This window comes from Mizuhopecten yessoensis, unplaced genomic scaffold (genome assembly GCF_002113885.1).
Source record: "Mizuhopecten yessoensis strain PY_sf001 unplaced genomic scaffold, ASM211388v2 scaffold9987, whole genome shotgun sequence".
Classification (NCBI taxonomy): domain Eukaryota; kingdom Metazoa; phylum Mollusca; class Bivalvia; order Pectinida; family Pectinidae; genus Mizuhopecten; species Mizuhopecten yessoensis.
The window spans coordinates 814214-828916 of NW_018408322.1; the positions used below are offsets into that span (position 1 = coordinate 814214).

General features: G+C 38.1%; 1 protein-coding gene across 1 annotated transcript in view; it reads left to right on the top strand.

Moving 5' to 3' along the window:
• Positions 1 to 13448, top strand: part of LOC110459204 (eukaryotic translation initiation factor 5B-like) — an 87523-nt gene extending 74075 nt beyond the window's left edge. The window contains exons 25-26 of the mRNA XM_021511345.1: positions 1708 to 1869; positions 10935 to 13448. Of these exons, the coding sequence (XP_021367020.1) occupies positions 1708 to 1869; positions 10935 to 11042 (270 nt within the window). The 3' untranslated portion in view covers positions 11043 to 13448. The remainder of the gene's footprint in view (positions 1 to 1707; positions 1870 to 10934) is intronic.
• The last annotated feature ends 1255 nt before the right edge of the window (positions 13449 to 14703 follow it).

A 14703-nucleotide genomic window follows, 5' to 3' on the forward strand; every position in this document is an offset into this window, starting at 1 on the left:
TCATATGACCTTGGCTGTTGTCTCCCTAGGCACCCGTCCTCATATGACCTCTGCTGTTGTCTCCCTAGGCACCTGTCCTCATATGACCTTGGCTGTTGTCTCCCAAGGCACCCGTCCTCATATGACCTTGGCTGTTGTCTCACTAGGCATCCGTCCTCATATGACCTTGGCTGTTGTTTCACTAGGTATCCGTCCTCATATGACCTTGGCTGTTGTCTCCCTAGGCACCCGTCCTCATATGACCTTGGCTGTTGTCTCCCAAGGAACCAGTCCTCATATGACCTTGGCTGTTGTCTCACTAGGCATCCGTCCTCATATGACCTTGGTTGTTGTCTCCCTAGGCACCCGTCCTCATATGACCTTCGCTGTTGTCTCACTAGGCATCCGTCCCCATATGACCTTGGCTGTTGTCTCCCTAGGCACCCGTCTTCATATGACCTTGGCTGTTGTCTCCCTAGGCACCCATCCCCATATGACCTTGGCTGTTGTCTCCCTAGGCACCAGTCCTCATATGACCTTGGCTGTTGTCTCACTAGGTATCCGTCCTCATATGACCTTGGCTGTTTTCTCCCTAGGCACCTGTCCTCATATGACCTTGGCTGTTGTCTCCCTAGGCACCCGTCGTCATATGACCTCTGCTGTTGTCTCCCTAGGCACCCGTCCTCATATGACCTTGGCTGTTGTCTCCCTAGGCACCCATCCCCATATGACCTTGGCTGTTGTCTCCCTAGGCACCCATCCTCATATGACTGTTGCGAAGACGTTAAACCCCAAACAAACATTTTGTTACCCAATGATGAAAAGGCCAAAGGGAACTCACTTTTCAATAATCTTCTGAAGTTTTCATGTTTAATCATTTTTGTGACCTAGAGGTATCTTTCAGTGTCTGGGACCTATTGGTAGAAAGCTGATTTGATGCTTAGTTGTTAAAGTCGACAAATTGTGAATATTTTCCGTGAAAGTTAACGAGATTACTTATTGAGATATTTCTTGCACACATAATTTCACAATGTCACCTTTCTGTACTTACTTGCAAGGACAAAATACTGTATACTGGGAAATTTTTGCCCTTCATCAATAAAATCCATTTTCGCTCAATATGAAATTTTCCCTTAACTTTGTTTAGTATGTCGTTCACAAAATGTTCGCTATAAAGATACATTTACAATCATTACGGTGGGAGAAAATTAAACAACACCGAAAATTCCCCGTTCACAGTACTTACTTGTGGAACAGTTGTTTGAGTGATGCTGAAATTCATAATTGATGCTTAAAAAATATTTGAAATGAAACAACATTCTCAAGGCAAGAAATAGTAGGCAGTAAAATCTTCATCAGAAGTATAATGCTCACATTTAAATACAGATGGGACTCTGGGATCACAGGTCCAGGGGTCAAAGTTTAACATGTGTTTTAAAGCTGATTGAAATAAAATTTACTTCATTGCTATGTATTCTCAATTTTTGTTATTCCATTCAATAAGATAAGACCATGGGTAAGGTTACGTATAAAGTAAAGTTACGGAAAAATGTATGATGATACAGGCCCAATTAACCTACTCATCCCTAAAATCACAATTAAACCTTACCAAATCAAGGACTGGGCAAGGCCATTTTAAATATGTAGGGGTGAATGAGTTAAAGGGTCTCATTGATCCCTATCAATCTGTGTCTAACATGCCATGTACACAGCCTTTTCTTGTTACAGTTTTTGGATATTGGACGGGTAACCAGTGTGGAGGCTAACCACAAACACGTTGACATTGCCAGGAAAGGAATGGAGGTGTGCATTAAGGTGGAGCCCCTTCCAGGGGACACTCCCAAGATGTTTGGTCGACACTTCGATGAAACAGACATGCTCACGAGCAAGGTAAGATAACGTACATTTTTCAGACAATACTGGGCACAGACTCATGCCAAAGTTAATGTTACAAATGTGTTTTTGTAATTTTATTAATTTTTACCTTTTTTTGTAGTGAAATTTCAGTTGAAACACTTTTGAAACAAGAATTTTCATCATGAAAGAGAATTGTCTGAATTTTCTTTCATAATAATAATAATGTTCATAATTTTTCGTTACGTTGTTTTCCAAATGTGATGTTGATCTGATTGTCAAATTTTCTTCAAATTTTACTTCAAAGAACAAAAAGGTGCAACAAAAATAATTTCCATTGAATGTTTGATCTTTTCTCGAATTCATTTGAATTGTAAAACTAAAGGTATGGTGATAGAAAAATTCATAAATTCTCATATATGGTGAAATGTTTGTTTCAAAATCATCGCCATAAGGTTAACGGAAATTCACTGAAAAGATGTAGAAATGCATGAAATATAGAGTGGAAAACCGTTTGTGACCTTTTATTTATGGCATGGGACTGATCTTGTGGCCACGGTATGGTTATGACAGCCTTATACATTAATGCTGATGTGGGAAAGTGTTACTGTAACATCATTCCATTTGTGTGAAAACAGGAAATGGTTATTGCTTATTCATGCAGATATTGTGTTTTTGTCAATTCTTGAGATTTTTGAGATTTAAGTGAAGCTTTTCAGGTGTGTAAATCTGATTTCGGTTACATCAGTGTCATCTAACATCAGCTAGCACAAAGTGCCTCCAGCTTAGGCACAATTAGCATTCGGCCTCAGTTGTCAACAAATTTTCTTAGGAATTAGCGTTCATACAATAAACACTGTACGGCCTTTCAAACCTGTATGCTGGAATAAATGTGCAACAATAAAAAAAAGTCAATGCAAATATAAAGGCATATGGAAGTTTTACTTTTGTCATCATGTGATATTTATGTCCAAAATACCTGTGGTATTAATTCTCTTACTACTACTGAAATGGCGTAGTGTTTACGTACCTACCCTCGTGAGAGGCAGCCAGAAATAAACAGAAACTTGCACGGCTCCACTCCTGTAACATCCTGCCATTCATGCAACTGCATTACCCTATTTTCTCTAGGCCACCATTCTGGATAGTCACTACTGAGTTCATGGTGACCAATTAAGCAGATTTCTTGTGTTTTTTTAATAAATAAAAAAAACGTCAATTCTTTCTATTATATACATTAATATTAAGTTGCTCTACTCGGTATGAGTGATAAACCAAGCCCATTGGCAATTTAGCCAATCGAGGACTCGGCGAGATAATCGGGCATTGGCAGGTTTTACGGATATTCCGATCTCGGCCCGATACTCTCTCCGACCCGATATTCTCCCCCTTGCACCATGGCTAACAGAATTAGACATACATGCCAAGAAGGATCGTCTTTACTCACCTTCTGTGATAAAGACAGAGATGGGGAAAAGATTACCCCCCTTAAGAGGATTTTGTCGCCATTCACCTCCAGGACAAAGAGGAAGGGGTTATTAAGCAAGGGGCAGACACCCCTAACAGGGACCATCAACCCTCTCTGGTGAATGCTCTATACAAGCCTAAGCCAGTTGGATCAAACAAACCTCCCTCCCGAAGAACTTGATGCCTCTGAGGTATTCAAGGTTTTTCTGATCGCCCCAAAGCTTTGTTTGGATCCCTCTCATACTCCTTCAAAACTTAGGGCACAGCTCAGACTCCCCTCATGGCATCCCTGAGACCTAGTACAGAGAGAGTCAACGCAGATCAATACCGAGTCCTCCGTAGCTGGTGTAGTGAGGGAGTATCAATCCCCCTCTTGCTTCTTTGATGGATGTACTGAATTTTCTAGCTCATCTATTGATTCGGGGAAACAATACAGAACTATCTGTGTCTACAGGTCCATGTAGGTTTGGTGTTCCTGAGGAGAGCAATGTAGGTTTGGTGTTCCTGAGGAGAGCAATGTAGGTTTGGTGTTACTGAGGGGAGCAATATAGGGTTTGTTGTTCCTGAAGAGAGCAATGTAGGTTTGGTGTTCCTGAGGAGAGCAATGTAGATAACACCAAACCCTACATCTCTCTCTCCCAGGAACACCAAACCAAACGTTTCTCTCTTAAGGAACACCAAAACTTGCAACTCTCTTCTCAGGAACACCAATAACTGCAATGCTCTCCTCAGGAACACCAAACCCTACATCTCTCTCTTAAGGAACACCTAACCCTGCATCTTTCTGCTCAGGAACACCTAACCCTGCATCTTTCTGCTCAGGAACACCTAACCCTGCATCTCTCTCCTAAGGAACACCAAACCATGCAACTATCTCCTCAGGAACACCAAACCCTGCAACTATCTCCACAGGAACACCAAACCATGCAACTATCTCATCAGGAACACCAAACTTTGTATCTCTCTTTTCCAACACATCAAACCCTGGTATATCTGTCCCAGGTATCTCTCCCACTCTCTAAACCCTGTCATGAAGGGGTTATATTTCTGAGGTATCTCTGGTAGTATGGGATCTGTGGGACTATCTGGGACCCTAATAGTATCAGGATTTGTGGGATTAGCCAGGACCCTAATAGTATCAGGATTTGTGGGACTAGCCGGGACCCTGTTTGTATCTGGATCTGTGGGACTATCTGGGACCCTGGTAATATTAGGATCTGTGGGACTAGCTAGGACCCTAATAGTATCAGGATTTGTGGGACTAGCCGGGACCCTGTTTGTATCTGGATCTGTGAGACTAGCCAGACCCTGGTAATATTGGGATCTGTGGGACTAGCCAGGACCCTAATAGTATCAGGATTTGTGGGACTAGCCGGGACCCTGTTTGTTTCTGGATGTGTGGGACTAGCCGGACCCTGGTAATATCTGGATCTGTGGGACTAGCCAGGACCCTGGCTGAGCTGTCAGCTGTGACAAGTGATTTCCGGTGACAACAATTATCAGCTACATTCACTGTGTGCCATGTTCCCCACTGTAGTCTGAGTGACAGCCAGTACTAGAGTAAGGTAGTCTACAGTACAGAGATGGGTTAGTTCAGGGCTGGAAAGTGCATTTTAACCCATTCACCCCTAAAGTCATATGTAAACCTCACCAATATAGAGGCGGGGCAAGTCCAGTTTGAATATATAGGGGTGAATGAATTAGCATATGTATACCCGTCCCGCGTCCAGGGTCTATCGACCTGCTGTCAAAGATCAAGTAGTCCAAAAAAGCATCAAGGTGAGCTGTAGTCGTACCATAATATTTGTCTGATAACCTCTTACACAGCTTCTTCTTAGGTACCATGAGGCCAAGAGTAATGGTATTGTGCCTTTTACTTGATAGGCGTAAATGGCTATCAACTGTGTATAAATAAATCAATTTGAACATATTCAAGGTCACAGGGGTCAAAAGTGTTCAAAACTTAAAATGACTTCTTAAAAACCATATCTGGAGTGTTGCTATTTGCCCTGTAGCTTGTTGAGGTGAAGTACTTATAATAATGGTTTTATAACTAGTTATAAATCATTTTGTCCTACATTCAAGGTCATAGGGTAAAATGTTGGTTGTTTTTTTTTATCAGTCAATCAAGTGAACTCTGGTTGATAAAAGAATTATATTTGGGGAACTATTTTAAAAGGTTTTTTAATTTTCAAATAACCTTGAGTGTCATATAAAGGGTCACAGGAGTTAGATGTGTTTGATTCCTCTTACAGCTTCTTCTAATGAATTATGAGGTCTATAGTACTTTTGATGAATGACCTTTACACCATTCTAAGTCAAACTGATCAAATATGTTAAAATCTGAAACTTGAGGCCTACCAAATGATGTATTGCCTATAATTTTCTGTTGTAAATGGCTGTTAAGAACATTCAAATAAATGACCTGCACTCAAGGCAATTAGTCAAATCTGTGAAAACAATCGTCAATCAATATCTTGAACCATGAGATTGGTTTGGTTTGGTTTAGTATTGTTTAATGTCCTAACAACAGCTATGGTCATTTAAGGACGGCCTCCCCTGTGTGCAAGAGACCTGAAGAAATGTTGTTTTTCTGTAGCTTGCTGATGTGAAGAGCTATCAAATTTGTTAAACAATTACCTTGACCAAACTTCAAGGTCACAAAAACCATGTGTCAAACTTTCATCTCAAGAACCACAAAGCCTGAAGTCAAACTCTTTCTCGGGTGAAGTGCTATAAAAAGATTATCCAAATAAGTTAATTTCTGAATAGATATTCATGCTCAAGACTATTTCTATAAATAACTTTGATCTACAGTGACAGAACTATCAAAGTCTAATGGACCCCAAGGTCTAATTTACTGATATTACAAAGGTCAAGCTTCAAACGATAATTCTCCAAGTTTTTCAGCATTAAATATATTTTGTCAACATCATTAGATATCAGGTGACTTATACAGGCCCTGTGGGCCTTGTGGCCTGGTATACTCTGTTGACTTATTAATAACCTTTACTTGGCAACTATTCAACAATTTAAGCCAGAGCTAAAACGGTTTACTTGACCTTCAGTGTATAATTTCGAGGAAATGTTCTGGGTTTTTTTATTTTAAAGCAGGCACAGGGTACTCTGGTATATATCTGTATGTCACATTGTCCAATACGGAACCTTCTTACCAGGGGTCATGATTTGTGAAAAAAAATAGTTCAGAGGGATGATGAAAGTTTTAGGAAAATAGAATTACTGATGTAATGGCGACGTGGATCAGATCTGCACCAGAAAACAGTCGGGTTCACGTTCGTCCACATTTCAATTAGGCAGGGGAAAACATTCACTTTGGTTGTTTGTTGATCCCCGAGATCAGAAATCACACCTACGCTGATGTTGTTGTCCAGAATGGAGTAGGAGTGTAAGTGTGTGTTATTATTGTAAACTAGGGACAGCCAGGCCCCTGGTCAGGTTATCTACCTACAGCTCTGTGTACCTGTCATCCCACCGCTGACACTACATATGGCCAACAATCTATTTCTTATAAACTTTTGGCAAGTAAAAAATGGATTTTGTTCATGTTCGTTTCTATTTCACTAGCTGGCCTTTGTGCACTGTTGAATAAAAACAAGTAAGATGAGCTAAAAGACAAACACATATTGTCAAGTTGACATAGTTTTGCATGAGCAACTCTGTGTTGGTTTGTAAGCCTGTTTTGGTGAATACGAAATTAGAAGTAGGCTGATCCGGTAAATATAAATTCTTCCCTTCATCAGGTACTTTTAGTATTTTAATCACCTATGTATGTATACTGTGTGTTGTCACAGAATTCAGTAAATCACAGCGGGCCATCAGCTGACACATACATCCTTCAAAAGTGCAGGTGATTTAGCGGGGTCAGTCGGTACATATCTTCGAGGAATTCCTTGGATGTTGTTTACAATGAACCCAAGTTCACTTTTCCATGTAGTAAATATGTGTGTTGTAACTACTCATAAATTACCTTATTGCTTGATAGCTCAAACGGATTTGTAGATATATCTTCTGTCAGGGGCATGAAGTAGATATTAGCTACTGAATAATTTTATTACTTTTTAAAAGTGAAAATTATGTTTGATCTGCCTGTCAATAAGTCTAAATGAAATTTTTCATGTTTGGAATAAATTTATTACATTTTTAAACAAAAACGTACACAGTCTGCCATTGTTAGTTACATTATGTGTTGTGTACAGGTATATGTCACTTAGTTTAAGTAAATAATGTTATTTCCGATCCTGAAGTATAATTGACTGTCATTTAATGTCCTCAAATGGACATTGTGTGTCCGAGTATTTTAAGATATTTACATAATGCCTAGTCCTCTATCTCCACCCAAGGGTGCTCTTTATAAGGAGCATACGCTGGCCTGTTTTCTACAAATACACTGACCTCAACTGTCTACAGAACATTTTCAACGTGTGATCTATAATCATAAATGATAACAATGTCATTTTATTGACGTGAAACTTAAAAAAGAAAATGCACTGTCAGACTTTTTGGCCAGTAAATGTCACAACTTTTGGAGGCCATGTTTTTTTAATGGCTTATATATATATACTGTGTATAAAAACAATCTTGAATTTGTTTTTCTTCACATGAACACAAATAAACCAATTCTTGTCCTAGAGAGTCAGGATATATGCTAATTGAATGGAGATGTTTCTTCTTGACAAAAGAGTTCCAATTTTAGAATTTAAGAAACCTGTCAGATATTATTATACAACACCTTACACACACACACACACACACACACACATACACACACACACACATTTTCATGGGGGGGGGTATCTCTTTTTCTGTGGGTGTCCTTTTGTGTAAACTTTCTAAGGTCACGGTAACTTTGAAAGGTCAAGTGTATATGCTCAAGGTGACTTTGTAAAGAAATAAGGTCACATGTATCTTCAAGGTAACTTTCAAAGGTCAAGGTAACTTTCTAAGGTTAAAGATAAGATCAAATTTATGCTGTAGGTAACTTTCAAAGGTCAAGATAGGGTCAAGTGTGTGCTCAAGGTCAAGATAAGGTCAAGTGTATGCTCTAGGTAACTTTTTAAGGCTAAGGTCAAATATTGAGTCAAAGTAATTTTCTGGGCTGAGTGAATGCTCCAGGTAATCTTAACTCATTCACCCCTAAAGACGCATTTGAACTCTTCCAACTCAAAGGTTGGAATAGTTCATTGTGAAATTTCAGGGGTGAATGAGTTAAGGTATATGCTTTATGTATGCTATGGCAATGCTTTATCCAGTGTCAGACCTAGATTCCCAGTTCTTTGTAATGTACAATGTGTTAGAGTTGTAGGCTTGGTCACCAGGAAATGTATGTAAATGTGTTGTAATAGTATTCTACATGATCTAATTAGTAGATTCATTAAAACTTTAGCAGCTGAATTTCATTTAGCTGAGGTTTCCTGGTAGACTTGACAATTAAACTAAGTTAACTGATATCAAGGGTTTCACCTTACCTAAAAATGTAACTGTGGATTTGAAACGTTTTACTTGCATGACAATAGCTTTAACTCATTTACCGCTGAAACTTCATATTGAACTACTCCAACCTTTGAATTGAAAGAGTTCAAATATTGTCAGGGGTGAATGAGTTAATGAAGTATTCCTGAGAAGAACCTCATACCTTGCCCAACTGTTCATGAAAAATATTATAGATGAAATAAAAAAAAATAAAAAAATCAACAAAAGTGTTCTGAGAGTAAAATAATGTGTTAGGGCCAGGCCAAGATTTGAACCCTGGACATCCGATCCTAATTTAGTCGTTATAACCAACAAAGCTGCTGGATCAGTAGACGTTCCTTAGCCCAACCCCTGTACAGAGAGGATACTGTACTTCCTGTTATTTAAGGATGTGCCAGGTTTTGGTGGTAGAAGAAAACTGGAGTGCCTGAAGAAAAAGTACCAACCTGTGGCCAGTGCCTGGCAACTGTGCCGCGTAGGCCTCAAGTCCTCCACCCAGTGGTGGAGGGTCAGTGATCGTAGATGCCTTAACCCCTCGGCCACCGCAGCACCCTTTCTGGGTTAAAATTTTCATAGAGTGAAGTTTCAAAACTCAACATCAACTGTTCAAAGTTTCATGAATATTTCTTTGCCTAAGAGACAAATTTTCCTCACCAGAAGCATTGCTTTCAATTCCCTATGAAGACATGTAAGATATGGACATACTTTTTGTTAAGATATTTGCACGAAACAGCAACCAGGAACAAACATTTTTGCAGAATAAGGAATTAAAGGATTTTTTTGTGTTATTCAGGTTGAATTTAGTAGAAATGCATAAAACGGTGCACAGGTGAAGATCTTTTTCATAAATAGCTTTGTTTAATGGGAGGTTTTGTTTTAGACAAGTTAAACTCCAATACTGAGTACTGCCTTGTCATCAGTCAGTATTGATGACCGGGTCGGGAGACTTACCTTATCAGGTGTCACCCTCGTACCTGTACGTCCCCACACATACCTGTCATATCTACCTGATGTATTGGCCCCGTGTCAGGGATTAGGGGACGACAAAAGATAATCCCCGCTGTCATGTACCTGTCACCAGGGTCAGTCCAGACTCCCCGGGGGGTGGGGGCAGGATATAGTACAGATCAGGGGACGACTTGATTCCTGTCCAACTGCAAACAAGGAATTTCAGGTGGTGGGGGGAACTCGTATGAATACATTTTACTGTACCGTATGAAATATTTGTCCATTCTTTTTTCGTCAAATTCATTTTTGCAAATTTTTTTGGTTCATACGAAGTTAACTGTCTGTGCCTATATTGACTTAGTTAGTGAATTGTTGCTTGATCACAAAATGTAAATGAACATATTTAAGTGGAAATTTTATGTTTTCATGCTTTAATAATGTGCAAAATTATGATCATGACAATTGAGATTTCTGTATATTGTTCTGTTTTGCATATATTGCGGTGGTGCCAATTTATCAGTGTTCTAATCTGTTTATTCGCAATGATTTCCTAAAATTTGAGTACGCTTAAATAAGTATGTTTACTGTATTTGCTGTTAGTGGTTCCAACGAGATCATGAAATCCATGAAATTTAATACACAATCAAGGTTTTGGGCCTCACAGCATGCCTAGCATTGGTGTCATTTAGCAGAAGATCTTTGAACATTAACAAGTTCACAATGTATCAATTTGGCTTCCTTCTGATGATTTGAAATTGTCTGTGTGGAACCACTTGTAATTGAGTTGTTGATTGGAGATAGCTTCATAAGACACAGTATGGTTGTTAAACTCATTCACCCCTGAAGACACATTTGAACTCTTCCAATTCAATGTTTGGAATAGTTCATTATGCAATTTCAGGGGTGAATGAGTTAATGAACAATGGCATGCCGTGTGCTAACACTGTATACAGGGATATTTTCGCCTTTTTCGCCCTCCCTTAGAAATGAGGGCAACTTGATAATTACAGCGAACATTTGTAAACAACATAATATACATAGTACTTCAATGTTAGGGGAGAAATTAAAACTGGGTGAATATGGATTTTACCAGCGAAGGGCGAAAGTTTGACTGGGTGATAATTTCCCGTTTTACTAATTTGTACGTCTAGTATTTGCGAAACTTATCAGTATGTCTTCATTTTGTATGTTTACAGATCTCGAGAAACTCCATAGACGCGGTGAAGAACTACTTCCGAGAAGACATGCTGAAACAGGACTGGCAACTTATGCTTGAACTCAAAAAGAAGTTTGAAATTTTATGAAATCCCCGGATATCCGCACACATGTGATTGGATAGAATAAGTGGCATTATATGAAAGTCAGGGACTTGGGGGGGGAGGGGGTCCTGAAAGACTTCCATTCCGGAAAATATGACATTTAGATCTGGTTCTTGGAAATTTCATGGAATTTTCCATGCTTATGAGTGTTTTGGAGAGAATATCGTGCATTGTTGCTTTTTTCTTGCTAAGCAAAGAAGAATATCGGTATGTGAGTAGGAGAGAGAGAAAGTACTGTACATGTTATGTCAAAGAAAAGGGATTACTTCTATACACTGTTAAGAGGAACATGATAAGTAATTAGAATTGGCACATGGACATCTATAGGGACAACTCTGATCATACAGAAATAGCTACAGTTACCCCTGGAAGGATGGAAGCTTGGTATAGTTATTTGTCAAAACACAACTGAAAAATTGACTGAAAATTTCTGTTCAACAAAATGTTTGTCATTCTTTTTTTTTTCCCTTTCAACAAGAAGGCCATTGAGTATTATGATGGTGTCCAATGGAGAAACATATTAAGAACAGAGGACGCAAATTTGCTTACTGAAAATGTTGTTAATGATAGGCTAACTGACTTGGAGATTAAGGAAGTTTCTGGTGTAAGGAACAGTTTTTGTTTACATCATATTTTCATTTAGAGAACAGTAGGCTAACTGACTTGGAGTTTAAGGAAGTTTCTGGTATCAGGAACACTTTTTGTTTGCATCATATTTTCATTTAGAGAACAGGGATTTTACAGACTTGGATTGAAGAAAAAATCATTGATTATAGTCTTAGGACTAATCTTTTTTTTTAAAGTTAAATCCCAAGCAAGGCAATAATTAAAATCATATCTGAATGAAAGACATATCTTGAAAATATTGAGCCCCTTGCAATGTTTTTGGCTTCAGTTTGATATTGGAATGTCAATACCAACACTGACTAACAAGGCTGTTTAAATTTTTGTGAACTGATCAGACAGATCGAAATTATGTTTGATATGAACACTTAAAATAGTGAAATTATCAAGAGTCTTTAATAACCTCACTTTTGTTAGATCCTGAACTTTGCATGTCCTGATAAAATGATGTAATGAACCGCTATATGGTATGGAACATAGCCAACATGTGATTTATAGATTTCTAGCGAGAGTTATCTCCCTTGAAAATGATGTTTCAGAATTATCACTAATTACCATCATCAATGCATACAATCTTGAGGTTTGGTATGCGATGCATTAATCAACAAAGTCAAAATCACCGTGCATAAAAGCTTTACTACAAGTTTGTTAATGAAGAACTCTTTTAAAAGGAGACACATTTCAGAGTAGGTAGCAGACATCTTTAATTATTCCCGACTAGGAAATGTATAAATCATCAGGAAAGGTAATTTGGTATTTTTTCATTGATACTGAAGACTTGTTGACTGGGGAAAAACATTTATAAATAAATCTAAAGAAATGGTATGTGATATCTTTATCAAAAAGATATAATTGTGATTTTAGTTAAGGATGCCTGTATAAATGTCAAATTAAATGAAAAAGGACATTGATTCTTTCTGGCAGCTTAACGTTGTCAACATTTGTATCCATAACTGTATCAAACTCTGCAGTGATCAACCAGGGCTAGACAATAATGAAGGGTAGCCTGAAAGTCTGACACTTGTGAAATCTCCAGCTGAATTAGTGGTTCTAAAATCAGATAACATTGACTTGTCAAAATTTGATATTGCTAATTTTGTTGAATAATATTGGGTTAGTGAAATTTGAATATGGACTGTTAAAAATGGGAAAGTACTACCCAAATGGACAAGTGTTATTCAAAATTAATTTCTAGCCCTAAACAATGTGTCTGTGGTCAACATGTGTACCTTAGCTACACAAAACTCTGCAGTCTACAGTGGTCAACATCTTTAGCCATGACCACTCCAATTTGTCAGTGGTCAACATGTGTGTCAATAACTTCAAGATTTGCCAGAAGTCAGCATGTTTGTCCATAAGGGGACACAACTTTGAGTATTTCTATTCGTAATTTTCAATCCAGATGAAATTTGGAATAAAATGTGTTTACCCAGGAGAACCCACCTGAGATTAATTGTGAACTGACGATTCCATGTATTGTTAAAGTGCTAAAGTAACCAAGGGAGATAACTCAATAGTGCTGAGTGCTGTTAGATTTAGTGATGCACCTCTGCACATGTAGAACATACTCACTGGTACTAAACCAAACAACATATACAAAGACAAGATGGAAAATTTCCATGATTTTTAGAATGCTTCAAAATTTGGGGGATATTTATTTTTTCAAAAAATCATCATTCTCTCCCAAAATGCTTCACTTGCAATTGCTGTCGGTGAAAAATGTATGAGGAATAAAGTCTATTTCTTCGGTACTAAAATCTGTGTCTTGTGTTTTCTTTAGTTCTCCAAGGGTACTATCATAGGGTATTGTAAGTTAGTGCTCTGTCAGTCAGCCTCTCATTGGTTCAGTGTATCATATTGACTGGAACCTATCTGATATACCCTGTCACCTACAATGGGCAAAGTCCGTATGTTAGTACTTCATGTGATGTGGTACAGTCACATACTGAAATGGGGTTGTGTACCCTATATTTACAGAGTTAGCGCCCTTTGTTCACAGATCTGTTCTTTATATAATGGGTGTATTGAATACAGTACTCTTCTGATGGCCAAGTGCCCTAACTGAAATCGGGTATCAGCCCGTCTATCTTATGGGCCTTTGTTTACATTTTTTTTACCAAAACTGTATTTGCAAATGACAAAAATGATTCTTGGTCGTCATTTGTGCCCCAGTAATGAGGGGAGGTAGCTCTGCCAAATAAAAAGGTGAAAATAAAGTTGATGCAAAAATCCTATCAAGGAAAATCAAATGGTTGGGTAATATGAGGACAACAAATAAACAAACTATACAATATCATATTGCATATAGTCTCTCCTAAAGGATCCTCATACCACTGGCTAAACATGTCACAAAGTATTGGAAACTGCTTTTTTCCCATCATGTCTATAGCGTCATTTCGTATTGCAGAGTTATCTGCTCTTGTGAGCAGGTATTGATTGTTACGTCATTAGTTTGTGTGAGAAAATTACATCGTTTTCTCGTACCTGCTCACAAGAGCAAATAACTCTGCAATACGAAAAGACGGAATAGCGATGATAAATCATTTATGAAAAGAAAACCATACCTTGCGGAACTTATATGAAAAGTAATGAAGATGATATAAACAAAATATCATCAGCCAATGAGGCTTGCCAGGTTTCAAACCCAGGACCTCAGATTGTTATACTTTTGCTATAATCAATTGAGCTACCTGATCAACGGAATTGCATGGTTGCGCTAGTCCAGATATGCTAGTTATATCCGAACGGAAGTTGAGGTGGAGTTTACTGTTTACAGGAAAACGGCAGTGCAGTGGGACAGGAATCCTTAATACAGGTTCATTTAACATTAACATTAACTGATAATAACCAGATGGTCTTTTAATAGAAGTGTTTCTTGAGAAGGTTTAACCCTAAATCAAATCATAAGATATCTGAAATATAAAATAACTTCAAACTATAACATGGCATTTGATCTGAAAAAGATAAAAAAAAAAAGTACCTTAGAAAAAAAAGTTTATTTTAAGTCAATCAATAATCATTG